The sequence below is a fragment of the Strix aluco genome, chromosome 11 (genome assembly GCF_031877795.1).
Source record: "Strix aluco isolate bStrAlu1 chromosome 11, bStrAlu1.hap1, whole genome shotgun sequence".
NCBI classification, from domain to species: Eukaryota; Metazoa; Chordata; class Aves; order Strigiformes; family Strigidae; genus Strix; species Strix aluco.
The window spans coordinates 8,852,413-8,864,745 of NC_133941.1; the positions used below are offsets into that span (position 1 = coordinate 8,852,413).

General features: G+C 40.7%; 1 protein-coding gene across 18 annotated transcripts in view; it reads right to left on the bottom strand.

Moving 5' to 3' along the window:
• Positions 1-276: 276 nt before the first annotated feature.
• The window catches only part of FOXP1 (forkhead box P1), a 390,108-nt gene continuing 378,051 nt past the window's right edge, over positions 277-12,333 (bottom strand). For all 18 annotated transcript variants that reach the window (XM_074836019.1, XM_074836032.1, XM_074836035.1 and 15 more), the window contains 2 exons: positions 11,045-11,211; positions 277-5,137 (listed from right to left, as the gene is read on the bottom strand). In XM_074836019.1, the coding sequence (XP_074692120.1) occupies positions 4,993-5,137; positions 11,045-11,211 (312 nt within the window). In that variant the 3' untranslated portion in view covers positions 277-4,992. The remainder of the gene's footprint in view (positions 5,138-11,044; positions 11,212-12,333) is intronic.

Sequence of the window (12,333 nt, forward strand, 5' to 3'; positions counted from 1 at the left end):
ATGACAGCGTCTTCCTTGCTTCCAGTGCTCAAGCCTCAAACGACCGCCCTGTCCAGACCGTCCATGGAACCGCCGCTAAAATATCTTGCAATCGGATGTGGTTGGGTTAGACCCGAGGAGAGCGACGAGACTGTCCATGAACGTGCTGGGACACGGGCGAGATGCAACCAGCTGCTCCACGCTCAGCGATGGGGGCCGGGGCCTCAGGGGATGTGACACGGGAGTCACGGGGCGGGGAAGGGAACAAAACAAAAACTTAGGACATGGCAACTTGCATTACCAGTGTGAACAACCAGCATTTTTATTGCATTTGAGAATGCTATAATGTCAGTAATTAGTACTGACTACACAACATTTTTTATTGTCTGTATCAACAGACATGGAATGATGGAATTACAGTTGATGTAAGGAATGAGTTTCTTTTATGCCTTATCAAAAAAAAAAAAAAAAATCTTGTTACTGGCAGCACATACACACAAAGCACCATGCTAACAGTCTGGACTGTACCATTTTCATCAAGGCTTATGGGTAGAAGATACTTTGTTACCTGTTCTGGGCCCATTAAAATGCAGTCATTAACTGCAAGTTCACCTCGCAAGACTAGAATACTAAATGACGTCTGAAACATCTAAAAACTCACTCTGAGTTCATTAACCAAAGGTACCAAAGGATTTCAAAAGAGTTTAAACACATTTTTTTTCCATGCTATAATGAACGTGAGATTACTGGTGATCTGAAAACTACAATAGTTCAAAATTATTTTTAAAAACTTTATATATATATATATTTATGTATATATATAAAATATCTAATGATCTGCAATATTTGTAGAACCAGAATCCCTGTCCCAGTCTCTTCCCGAAGCAGGAGCTCCAGGAGAGGGGAGGTGCAGGACCTGCAGTGGGACTCTTGCGAGTGAGAATCAAAAAAAGGTAATGTTTTTTATGGTTTTTGTGGTCACTTATTCTACATAAGCCTTGATTTTTCATTTCACTTCTAGTTGAATGCAGAAACCTAACAGGTTTTACATTTACAAACTTGGGGTTTTTTTGTGGACAAGGAAGGCTTTGACTCTCATTCCTGACAGCGATTTACCTGATACATGGTACTACTTTCATAATGTACGCTTTTCTTTGAGAAAAAAAACATGTAACAAATTGTCTTTACATCTTGGCACCTTGTAAAGTTTTTTTTTTTTTTATACAAAAGTTCAATAGTTTGACACTCCCCATTATTAATCACTACTTCACTGATAAACTTTGAAAGTGTGACCCTGGAATTCATCATGCAAAATATTTACTGCAGCAGGAGAAAAACATTTTTTTTTTTAAACGACTTTTTTTTTTTTTTCCTTTCAAATATATGAACTTTGTTTAAGACAGCCAGAAAAGGCAGTGGTAAGATAACAGAAGGGGTGGGAAAGTATCAAAAAAAACAGCTTAAACACAAAAACTGTACAAAAATGCTTCGATCAATGATAACAGGAGAAAAAAAAAAAATCTGTCAACTATGTTACAATTTAAAAGCTGAAAAAAAAAGTCAGGGATTTTCTCCCACATGTCAGCAAATGTCATCCAATATTCTTAAAGCAAGGATAACTAAATAAAATACATGTGCAGCGTATTCTGCAATTCCATTACATACAGTAGTTTTTTTTTTTTCAAAGCTATTTTTTTAGTATAGTTAATATAAAGCAGTTGCACAAAAAGCAAAAGGTGTTTTGACAAACAGGTCTGCATTTATTCCTTTTGAGGAATGATATCTAAAAAAAGGACCTTTCCACCTTTTCCTCCCTCCCCACCCTCCCCCCAAAAGACAAAGGCTCACACAGACACAGTGGGATATATATGTACAACATAATAAACCCCTCCCTAAAGAAGCAACTGTATATCCAAAGGGATACAGAATCAGAATTGTAAAAATCATAGTGAAGTTTGCTTGATGTAAAGCCTGAGATTTTCAGTTGGTTCTTCTGCAAGGCTGCGACACCTGCCAGATATGTTAAAATCTAATTTTTTATTTCTTTTTCTCTTTTTTTATTTTTTTTATTTTTGCTACAGTCTTTAGACTAAGCATGCAAGACATACAACTAAGTGCAACTGAGTGAAATGTATTTTTTATTTACTCATTCCCTAACAGTTTGGACTGAGGTATGCGTACTAACAGTTTCTCATGCTGTTATCTTTACTCATGTCTAGCTACACATGCTGAGAATGAACTAATCTACCAGATTTTTATCCCCTTCTGAATACCAAACTAACCAGCAAACCACTCAGTTTAGAAGCACAGGGCTCAATTCTCATGATCCCTGTCTGGCTACCGCCGGCACGTCACGAAGCTGCCTGGATATAATTTAAACGAAAAAAAAATGTTTCAAATGACCACAGACTGCCCTTTTTTTCTTTTCTTTTTTTTTTTTTTTTTTGTCTTTTGAAACAGAAAGCAGAGTTGAGTTTTATAAAAGTAACTGCCAATAAAATTTCTTGTACCAAAGCTTATGAGTGGACAGGAGTGTTATTTCCTTATGAAAAATGCTGACCAAAAACTAAACAAAACTGAGCAAATGTGCCAAGATCAACCAAAATTAAAGCAGTCATCCTAGCACAGTCCCGAAACAGAAGTGGCACACAATCTGTAGAACCAAAGACCAAAAAATTTTTTTTTCATTTAATTCTAGAAATACTATTATGTGGTCCAGTTAAATTGTGGGAGCTTTTCTGTTCTCTTCTGTATTTTATTAAACTGTCTCCTTTATCTGATACTCTAATTTTCCACGAAATAACTGTGTCTTTGCTTTGTCCAGCTCCCTTCTCATAGCTCCACCAGTAACACTGATTCCTAGTTTTAGCTTCAAAAGCTCTCCTCAATTCCTCTTTACAGACTTTTGTTTTGGTCACTGTAAAGAATTGCAAATAAAAAGTAACAACTTTGGTTCAGACATCTACTTGGCCTTCTAAATTTTCTAGAATAAAGGAGCAGTTTCCCTCTCAGGTTAGCAATAGCCCACATCTTGTCATTTCCCTCTAAATTCTTCAACCTCCTTTGATCAACAATAAGAGGATATTTGGCTTCATAAGATAAAGCATATAACAGAGAACATAATTTACCTTTGTGTAATATCTTTGGTAATTTTAGGAAAAAAAAGGTACAAAGAAGAATATAAATTAAGCTCTGAAAGGCTTTCTGAAATAATAAAAAAGCTACAGTCCTACATAAATAAATGAGTGACGGAAAAGTGGTTGCAGAATGAAAATGTTTAGGTGTTTGGTGACCGAGGTTTACTGACCTATCGCAACAAATTTTGTATGTCATGTTTGCTTTGAAGAGCCTTGCCAGTTTTGCCTAACAAGCCCCGGCGCGAATTCTCTCCTAGATCTCCCGTCTCCTACGGCGAGGTTTCCATACTGGCTGGTGTGATATTGCATAACAATCTTAACTGCAGTACTGGATTTGCACAGCTGAAAATTAACACTTTAGCATTAGTGGGGCTCCGTCCTTATTAACTCCCATAACAAGTTCAATCTGAAATCTAATTTGTATTCAAACAGATTAATGCCACCAAGCAATCCTGAACTGATGTTTAACCGTGAAACATCACCACGTACAATAACAATTTAATGAAGTCATCTTACCAACCACTATTTGCAAATGCAAATGCAAAATGAAAAAAAAATAAAAATTGTAATAATAAATGTATAGGTGCCCATCTCGGTAATCTTAGATATTCCAGAAAGATTTGTTGACCCATTAGAACTCGTGTTAAACAACCGAGAACCTGCCACTGTACTATTCATCCTCTAATAAAAGTGAACTCTGTTGGTGCTGCATACATTTCTTTGTGCTGTTCAATTTTGTGGCATTTGCTAATATTCACTGTTGCTGCCAAAAAAAATCAAAAAAAAATCAAAAAACCCAAACCAAAAAAAAAATATATTAAAAATACTGCTTTGTGGAATGAATCTGTGTTGCTTCCTACAGTGTTTCTATGTTCATCTGTCATTCATTCTCATTCTTGCAGTACTTCGTTCCTCTCTCTCTGTTGGACAACCCTTCCACATGTATAGTGCAGCATTTGGGACCTTTTCAAAAAACAACAACAAAAAAAAGGAGACACCGAAATGGAATGTTTTCCATAGCTAAAGAAAACATGGTGGCATCTGAAGGAAACTGGAATGAATGACAGAAAAAACTACAAACAATTCAATGACATTCAGCTTCGTATAATAAAAACACCTATTAACATTCATCACAAAGTACAGAAAACGTTGAAGCCTCCGAGAGGCCCTGGGCCCAGATGAGGCCTGAGGTCAGAACTTAAAATGGTAGAGGAGAAGTGGGGCGGGGGAATAAAAGCAATACATTAAAAAGTTTGGGATAATTTTTTCTTTTAACCCCTCCCCGATATACACGCTCACACGCACACACACATATCCACACACGTGCACACACAGGCCTTCCCCATCCCAAATGGAAGCAAAAAAAAAAAAAAAAAAAGAAACCAACCAAAAAAACAAAAAAAAAAAAATGGAGTAAAGGCAGTGATAATCAACATGCAGTACTGTGCAAATATGTTGTCCATTGGAATCCTTAAAATCTGGGCAAAGACTTGATCTGCAGTTCAGGTGTACATGCTCAGTTTGATGTCCTCAAGTGTCCAAAATTGGCAGGACCTGCAGTCCACAGCTGGCTGCTAAATGCAAGTGAATCAGTTTAGCAAATTTACAACACTGATGTTGACTGTAAGAGAGGAAAATCCCAAGTACCAAACAAGTCCATCCAATGCACAGAGTACAAATTCCTTTTTTCAACAAAAAGTAGAAAAATCAAAAATACTCCCAAATGGGATACTTGATGGCACTAAGAGTTAACATATTTCATAGTTGTCAAAGTGGACTGAGAATCCTCCAGACTGTACAATAATGGAGAGATTTCACAGCTAAGTTTGACGTGTTCTTCCAATCTTCATTCTCAGGATAATGATGTCAGACATACTCATTCTATGTCCTCATTTACAGGTTCATCTTCATAATCTCTGTCGTGATCGAAATCTGGACTGTGGTTGGCTGTTGTCACTAAGGATAGCGGGCCTTCATTTTCATCTGGATCTAACGGTTCTTCTTTGACATGCACAGGGTGCCTGGAAAAACAAAAACACGGTCAATCAGCAAGTTGCTCATTAAAAAACCAGTTTTGACAGTTCAGGTGGTTTGAGGAGAAAGGCAAAGTGGTTTGGGGGTTCAGACTCGGTGTGCCAGGTCTCAGAGCTCCAGGTCACCAAAAAGACCCTCATCTTCTGCGCCGGCCACTGAAGCCAAGCGAAGGCTACGCTGGGCAGGCAGAGCTCAACTTCCCTGGGAAAACACTCTGGGAGGAGCACCTCAAAAGGGTTTCCGTCTTGGGATTGAGAGAAAATGCTCTCAGCTGACATATTAAGTTGATTAATACAATCTTTGGATAAATAAGCGGAATAAGCATCCGAACGGCAAAGCAGCAGTTTGTCAGCCCACCGAGCCGGCGGAGGCTGGGCTAATCATCGCTCGCTGTGTGTGCGGCGTCTCTCGTTAACATGCAGAACCTGTGAGACAACTCTCCAGAGGACGACCCCAAGTGAGGTTCTATCATTAATCAACTTCAAGCAAACACAGCAAAGAGACACCATGATACATGCTTTAAACTCCAAATTAATGCATATTTTTACAAACTGTCAATAAGGGAAGAAAAGCCCTGCCAGGAAACACAAACAGAGAGGAAAAGGCTCGCTCAACACAACAATATGATAAGAAAGCACAGTCCTAACGAGAATAATAACACTGTCAGCTGTAAACAAGGCAGAACATGATCCCCAGCTCATGGTGGGCACAAGGATGTACTAAAGAGATGAGATCTGCCAAATTTCTCATTACAGCATAGCACATGAATAACCCGCAGGGGAACGGGGCTTGGTCATTCAAAACGGGTATGATAACAATTGAAAAATGTTGTTCGTAAATCATATTTACAACAAATCCTATACAAATACAAATTACCTTTTTTTTCCTCTCTTTTTTTTTTTTTGTTCGGCAGCTTTTGAAATGTAAAATAGCCATGTGAGTCAATAGTGTCTTGTTGGTGGGACTTTATAGGAAAGTAGGATTTTATTGACATTACCAAGTATTAATAATGCGACACAGCAATGGAGACCCTGTTTGCTTCCTAAATAATTGATGTTGTAGGCAATCCCTTAAAATAAAGTGTTAATGAGTTCAAGTCCCACTCTGTCTCTCATTGAGTTGATATCCACCTCCTAGAGTCTTGTTTTTCCTCCATGCGGGCTGATTTAACCCTTTCATGTAGGCTACGTGAAAACACAATCTGAAGCACAAACCTTCATTGTAAGAACTTTTTCTCTCCTTGCGCAGCTTTGCTTTAAAATGAATGATTTAAAATAGCTGCATTTTATGTTATGTTTTGTGTGGACAGGAAAAACAATACTGTTTGTACTCTGTTGCACTGATGGACAGCAACAATAAATCACCAAACAGGGAAAATGTACTCGGTATTCGCGTACAAGCCAAAGGTAACCCTGCTTACTTCAAGTGACCTGTGTGAACCACTTGTACCCTTGTACAGTCTGCAAAGCCGTACCACACCCTGTTTATTTATTTCGGCTTGAGCCTAGACCAGTTTAGGAAGCAGCTAATTCGCTGACTACAGACATTTCTAATGTGAGCTGTGTATGCCTTTCAAGCCTCTGCATATTTCAACTTCTTGAGCTGTAAAGTGTTAGATCAATACTTAAGTATTAACTGCACCTTCCAACCCATCCAACAAAGAAGCAGCAGGGAGAAGTGATGCAGTATCCACGTACACACACCTTTTCCCTTCAAATTCACAAATATCTGTCCTATCAACACATCCCTGGGAGCAAAGAGGCTCCTCTGCATGTCGTATAATTTTCGCAAAAATTACAAGGAGAGGGACACTGCTTATACAATTTTGACTTAACTATTGAAAAAGGAGGGGTAAAAAAAAGACTGGCAGGAGACAATTCAAGTATCACAGATTACAAATTAGCATAAGCATATATAAAGTCTCGCAAGCGGGTTGTCATCTCAGAGGTGTGCATGTGCTAACCATCCCAGTGGCTTGTGGCCCTAGCGAACGTGAAACCATGCTGATTATCTGCAACTAGAAAAACGTATATTGTGAATAGGCTGTGAGGCCCCTCGCTTGGGAGAAAACGTGAAATGAAAAACAGAAAAAAGGGGAAAGAGCAGCTATACATAGAGACTGATAAAACGTGTGCTACTTGGCCTTTATGGCAGTGATCTTTTTTAACTGGTGTTTTAATTTAAAAGTCTTGCTTGTTGGCTTTCTGATTTTGATGCTGCTGCTGGGCTTTTTTTTTTTTTTTAAATTAAAAAAAAGTATTATTTTTGAAAATGCAGATGAGAAATTTTTGAAGGAGAGAGGAGAATACGCATCGTGTGCAGCAGAGGTGGCCTTGGCACATGGACAGGAGTTTCTCCGAAGGCTGCTCAGGGGCCACATCTCCGTGTCCCTCCCTGCACCACTTTGCACTTGGCCAGAGGACAGATCTGAATGGGTGCCAACAGGTAATATAGGTACCTACTGGGCTTGCAACCACCTGAAATGCTGTGAAAGCTCCTTCAAAGGTCCCTGAACCTTTCTAAAGCAAACTCTGCCCTCCTTCTGGTTTTGTTATGAAAGCAGGTGAAACCAGGTGGTTTTAACTGAGTTTCTCTCTGAGGTTTGGTGTGGTTCCCAGAAGTCAAAAAACCAAAACTTCAGGAGTGAAAAGCAAAGCAAGCACCAAGTTATGAAAAGGGCTGCTCGACCCCAAGCGAGACAAAGCCGGAGAGGCCACAAAGCCACGGGGAGGCACAGCCATGCCAGCCTCCTCCAGCAGCTCACGTGTTGGACAAACATCAGACAGCCAGCTTGGCAAAAACTCCATCCCCCAAATTAGGAGGGTTATCTGGGTAATACAACCCCCCTGAGGAGAGATCGGCATGGAAAACAACAAAAAAATTCAACTCCTTGTGTACTCTCTCAGTTGTAACCACAAAGTGGTGTGTGAGGAGGAAACCTTACTGAATCCGTGATTTTGCTCAAACATTTCAGAGCAACTGAAATAAATAAACTTAAATAAGCTCAAGGGCAAAGGGAGACTTTCATATCTCTCAAGAAAGTCTGCATCTTTATTTACCACCTCACCAAACCCCCAAACTCGGGAAGGAAAACTTCCTTTACAGACTGAAGAATTCAGTCTCTTGAATTACAGAAAAGGTAAATGCTGGACTAGGCACAAATGGCGGGGGGGGGGGGGGGGGGGGGGGAAGAAATTAAAAAAAGAAAAAAGAAAGGGTTTCCCATTTCTGTTTTTATAGTAGCAGAATTTCAGCACATTCCTTTTAAGTAGATGCCTAAGAGTCCAGAAGGGGTTAACAATAAATAACCTTGCTGAACACAGATTCCCCTTCTTTTCACATCTGAGTAATTCTTTTGTTTGTCCACTCTGGGAACAGAGGAGTTTTTAATAAAGCTGACTGTTGTTTAAAGCCACTGAGTTCTGGTGGTGCACACAGCATGTAGTAGTTTGCTTTGTGGCTACCTTTGGAGCATATCAGGATGAAAGTGTTATGTCCCCAAGCTGTAATTATGCGACTACTTTCTAGTGTTTCAAAAGGAGGGAGAGAGAAGGAAAAAAAAAAACCCACCCTAGCTGTGGTTCAATGTGTCATAAAAAGGAAACGAATGAGCGGTAATAAGACTTCAGCTAAAGTGTTAGACTTCTTAGCTGTCATGTTAACAAGGTCCTTTAAACCTTACAATAAAGTTTAAAGCTTGATTTATTCTAATATACTGAAATTGTTTAAAAAATAATTTGCATTATGACAAGGAAATCTGTTCTGAGAAAAAAAAAAAAGAGCATGTCATTAACAAAGCAGGCTTATGGAAAATAAGAGGTTGCACAGTGTCTGGAAATTTGCTGTTGACTCATGATTTTATTTAGTAAACAGGGTAAACCCCTCGACATGCGAATGGTGTTCTGGCTTTAGATCCCTTCAAACTACTTCGAAACACCATTTTAATGGGGAAGCTCAGAGGCTGGTATTGGAACATCACCCAGCCATATTTTACTTAAGCAAAAAGAAATGTTCAGCAGAGAACACATATATTATCAATTCTGAGAAAATGAAAACACTCAGGAAACAATCATTTCCATATTACAACAGAAAATTGGATTTTCTGGTGAATAATGAAAATGAGGCATCCCTCCCCCCGACCTCCTCTCTCTCCAGTATTTGTTCTGTGCCCCTCACCTTGGTATCAATGTGCTAAGAGATGATTATTAAGTGCAACAAAGGCCACGGCTATGCACAGTTCTGGAAGATGTCCTAGCCTGTTTCAACTCGGTTATTTTTCCCTCCTCGCAGTCTCTTCAAAGACAACGAAACCTTAGGTGAAATGAGAAGTGCATGAACTACACTAGCCTTGAACTTGCAAAAAAATAATTACTTGGATTAACGCAACATCATAAACGTTCATCCCTGTCTGTTAGGCCAGGAGAAACCCTTGGGAGAAGTCTTGTTTCTGGAGAAAAGCCGCGTCCCTCCACTCCTCCTTCACGCCGGCCCTACGTGGTCACGGGCAGAGGATAACAAATTGTGACTAAAACTGCCTCAAGATGAATCCGTTTGTGAGAGATGGAAAGTGTGTCATGCAACGCTACTTTGGGAGAGATAATTAATACTGCACAAACAATCACTGCAAAAGCTAAACACATTATTTGACTGTTTTGAAGTAAATGGTAAAAGACAATGTTTAAATTAATTATTAATTAAAAATGAATGTTGCCATCTTTAAAGATTTTTTTTCAAAGCACTCTGTGCACTGATTTAAAATGCTGCAATATCAAAGTATGCCGAGCCTCAGATTCCTTCGTGCCCCCTCCCCTCTGACAACACATTATGCAGGTGGGAAACTTTTTTGTCATTAAATGCTAATTAGTTTCACAACTAATTACTATCATGGTATTAGGTTAATGTTTTTCTACTTTTTGATTTAGACTTACTTTTGTAAATCCCTTATTCAAATCACTTTGAAGTAAAAGACTACAAATTAGTTCTCTTTTTAATGCGTAATGTGAGCCGTGGCAAGTCAGCCAGTAATTTTAAGGAACAGGCAGAAGAAAGGCAGCGTGGCTCTCGCGCGCGGTCACTCGCACAGGTAGCCAACCGCTCCGCAGAGTTTTTAGAGAACTACAAGAGTTATAAACTCCGGCTTTCTCACCAGCTGCCAATTACCCGCTATGTAATTTGAGGGGAGGGGGGAGTTTACAGCTTTGCGAACTCACTCCGTCACCCCATAAATACTGAACACACCCATCGGGGCATCACACCCTTCCTGCCTTACCCTTTCCTGTGCCAGCTCGCTGCCCGGGTGCCATTCACGTTGAGCAGGGACAGCGATCCCCCATTACTTCATGTGGTTATATATGCACTCATTATACTGCCGTCTGTTGCTATAATGCTCCTATTAATTTTCCTTTTGGTATTTTAAGAGCAATCTATAAATCATGCAGACCTTCACATGTGCCATCGTTAATGCTTAGCAAGACCATCGTGCGTTGAGTGGTTTGGTTTTTTTTAGACCCGCCAAACAAGCCCATTTCCCAGCTCTGCCCCACTGGCTGTGCTTGTCACATGGACCAAAGGGGAGAGAAATCACATGTTTTTCTCCAAGAAACGCAGCTGCCTATGAGGTTTTGCAAGGTTTAAAGAAGAGAATTGCAAACAAGTTAACAATTTTATAGCTCTGTGTGCTTGTCGGACTGGATTGAGCTGATCGGTTTTATGTGGAGATTGGGAAATGGCCCTTTTATGTTCTAATCACCCTAAGCATGTCCCCCGACGGAGATGTCTGCTCTCGCTGCTCCATCCATGGAACTCAGGAACCAACCACGAAGGTCTCCAGAGTCACACTTCGGCAGACAGCAAGACAACACCTAGAGCCACGCACGCGCCTCTGCCGTACTTACATTGCTTGCATAGGGGAACGTCCTGGACTACTGTCACTCCCGTTACTGTTCGTATGCTCCATTGCACCGTTAAGCTCTTCCCTCATCGCGTTGGCTAAATTGCCCAGAGTGGGATTTCCCATGGAAGCAGTAGTGTATAGAGGTATACTGTTCTCAGCCATTGAAGCCTGCCAAGGACACAAACAAATATATTAAGAGCCGTGACTAACGTTTTTATACATTGCACAACACATTCACTTATTCCAAAACATTCTCCACATTTACATTATTTGCAATTACTGGTTTTTTCAATATTGTGCTTTCTGATAGGTATTACCCTGACTCCACCAAGGGAAATTTAACATCATTTACATCTGGGTTTAAGCATTCAGAGCTGTATTGGCTTGTGACAGGACGGAGCTTTCCATTCCCTATTTGGAATTACACCCCCTGGAAAAAATAAAATGTCCTTTTCCTACTTCCATTTTGCAAAATTATGTTTGGGGCTTTGGGTTTTTTTGCGGCTTAGGTCTGGGTTTGGGTTTTGTTTTTAATGAAATGAGGAAAAAATTAGAAGTTGCTCAGCTGATAACTCCTTCCTACCAGAGCAAACAGGCAGCCAGCAGGAGGGCAGCGTTACCAACTTTGGTTTTTCTTGTGATACAAGTGCAAAGCTGCGGTTAGCCCTAACTGGTACAGTCCGAGTTGCACTGAGCTACCTGAGAGCTGAACCAGTCCATGTGAAATTTTTTAAGCCTCAGCACCGCAGCTCTTACCTCAGCTATTACAGATCTGACCATTTCATTTCAATTTTTCCTCGTTCTAAAGAAATACCACGCAGAGGCACACTGGAGTTAACTTTCTAAATGGAAATCTTTGTAGGAAGAGAATGAGCTGTTAAATATTTTCCTTCTGATTCCCACCGTTCTGCCTGCTAATATTTACTGTGTGTCAGCATTAGCTCATGTTGACGGCACAGTCCTGTGCCCGGTGCGGCAGCGGTGGGAGCGCAGAAGCCCCGAGCCCCGGAGGAGCCGGGTGTTTGGCGGGGATGGGATGCACAGCTTTCCAAGGCCGTAGCGCCCAGGGACTTGAAGGACATTTAACCATTTCACCCATCCCAGCTGGATCCGGCTGACATCATCCGCAGCTCTCTGAGCCGTGTCAGCGCCGGAGAGCCACAGACACTGGCTCGGCAGCGCTCGACCTGCTCCGGGGGGAGGTCAGCCGGCTGCGGCGGCAGAGCCAAAAAAATCCATCAGGCTCTGGGTCTGCATGATGCAAACCCTGCCCGTGGGAGGGGAATTCAT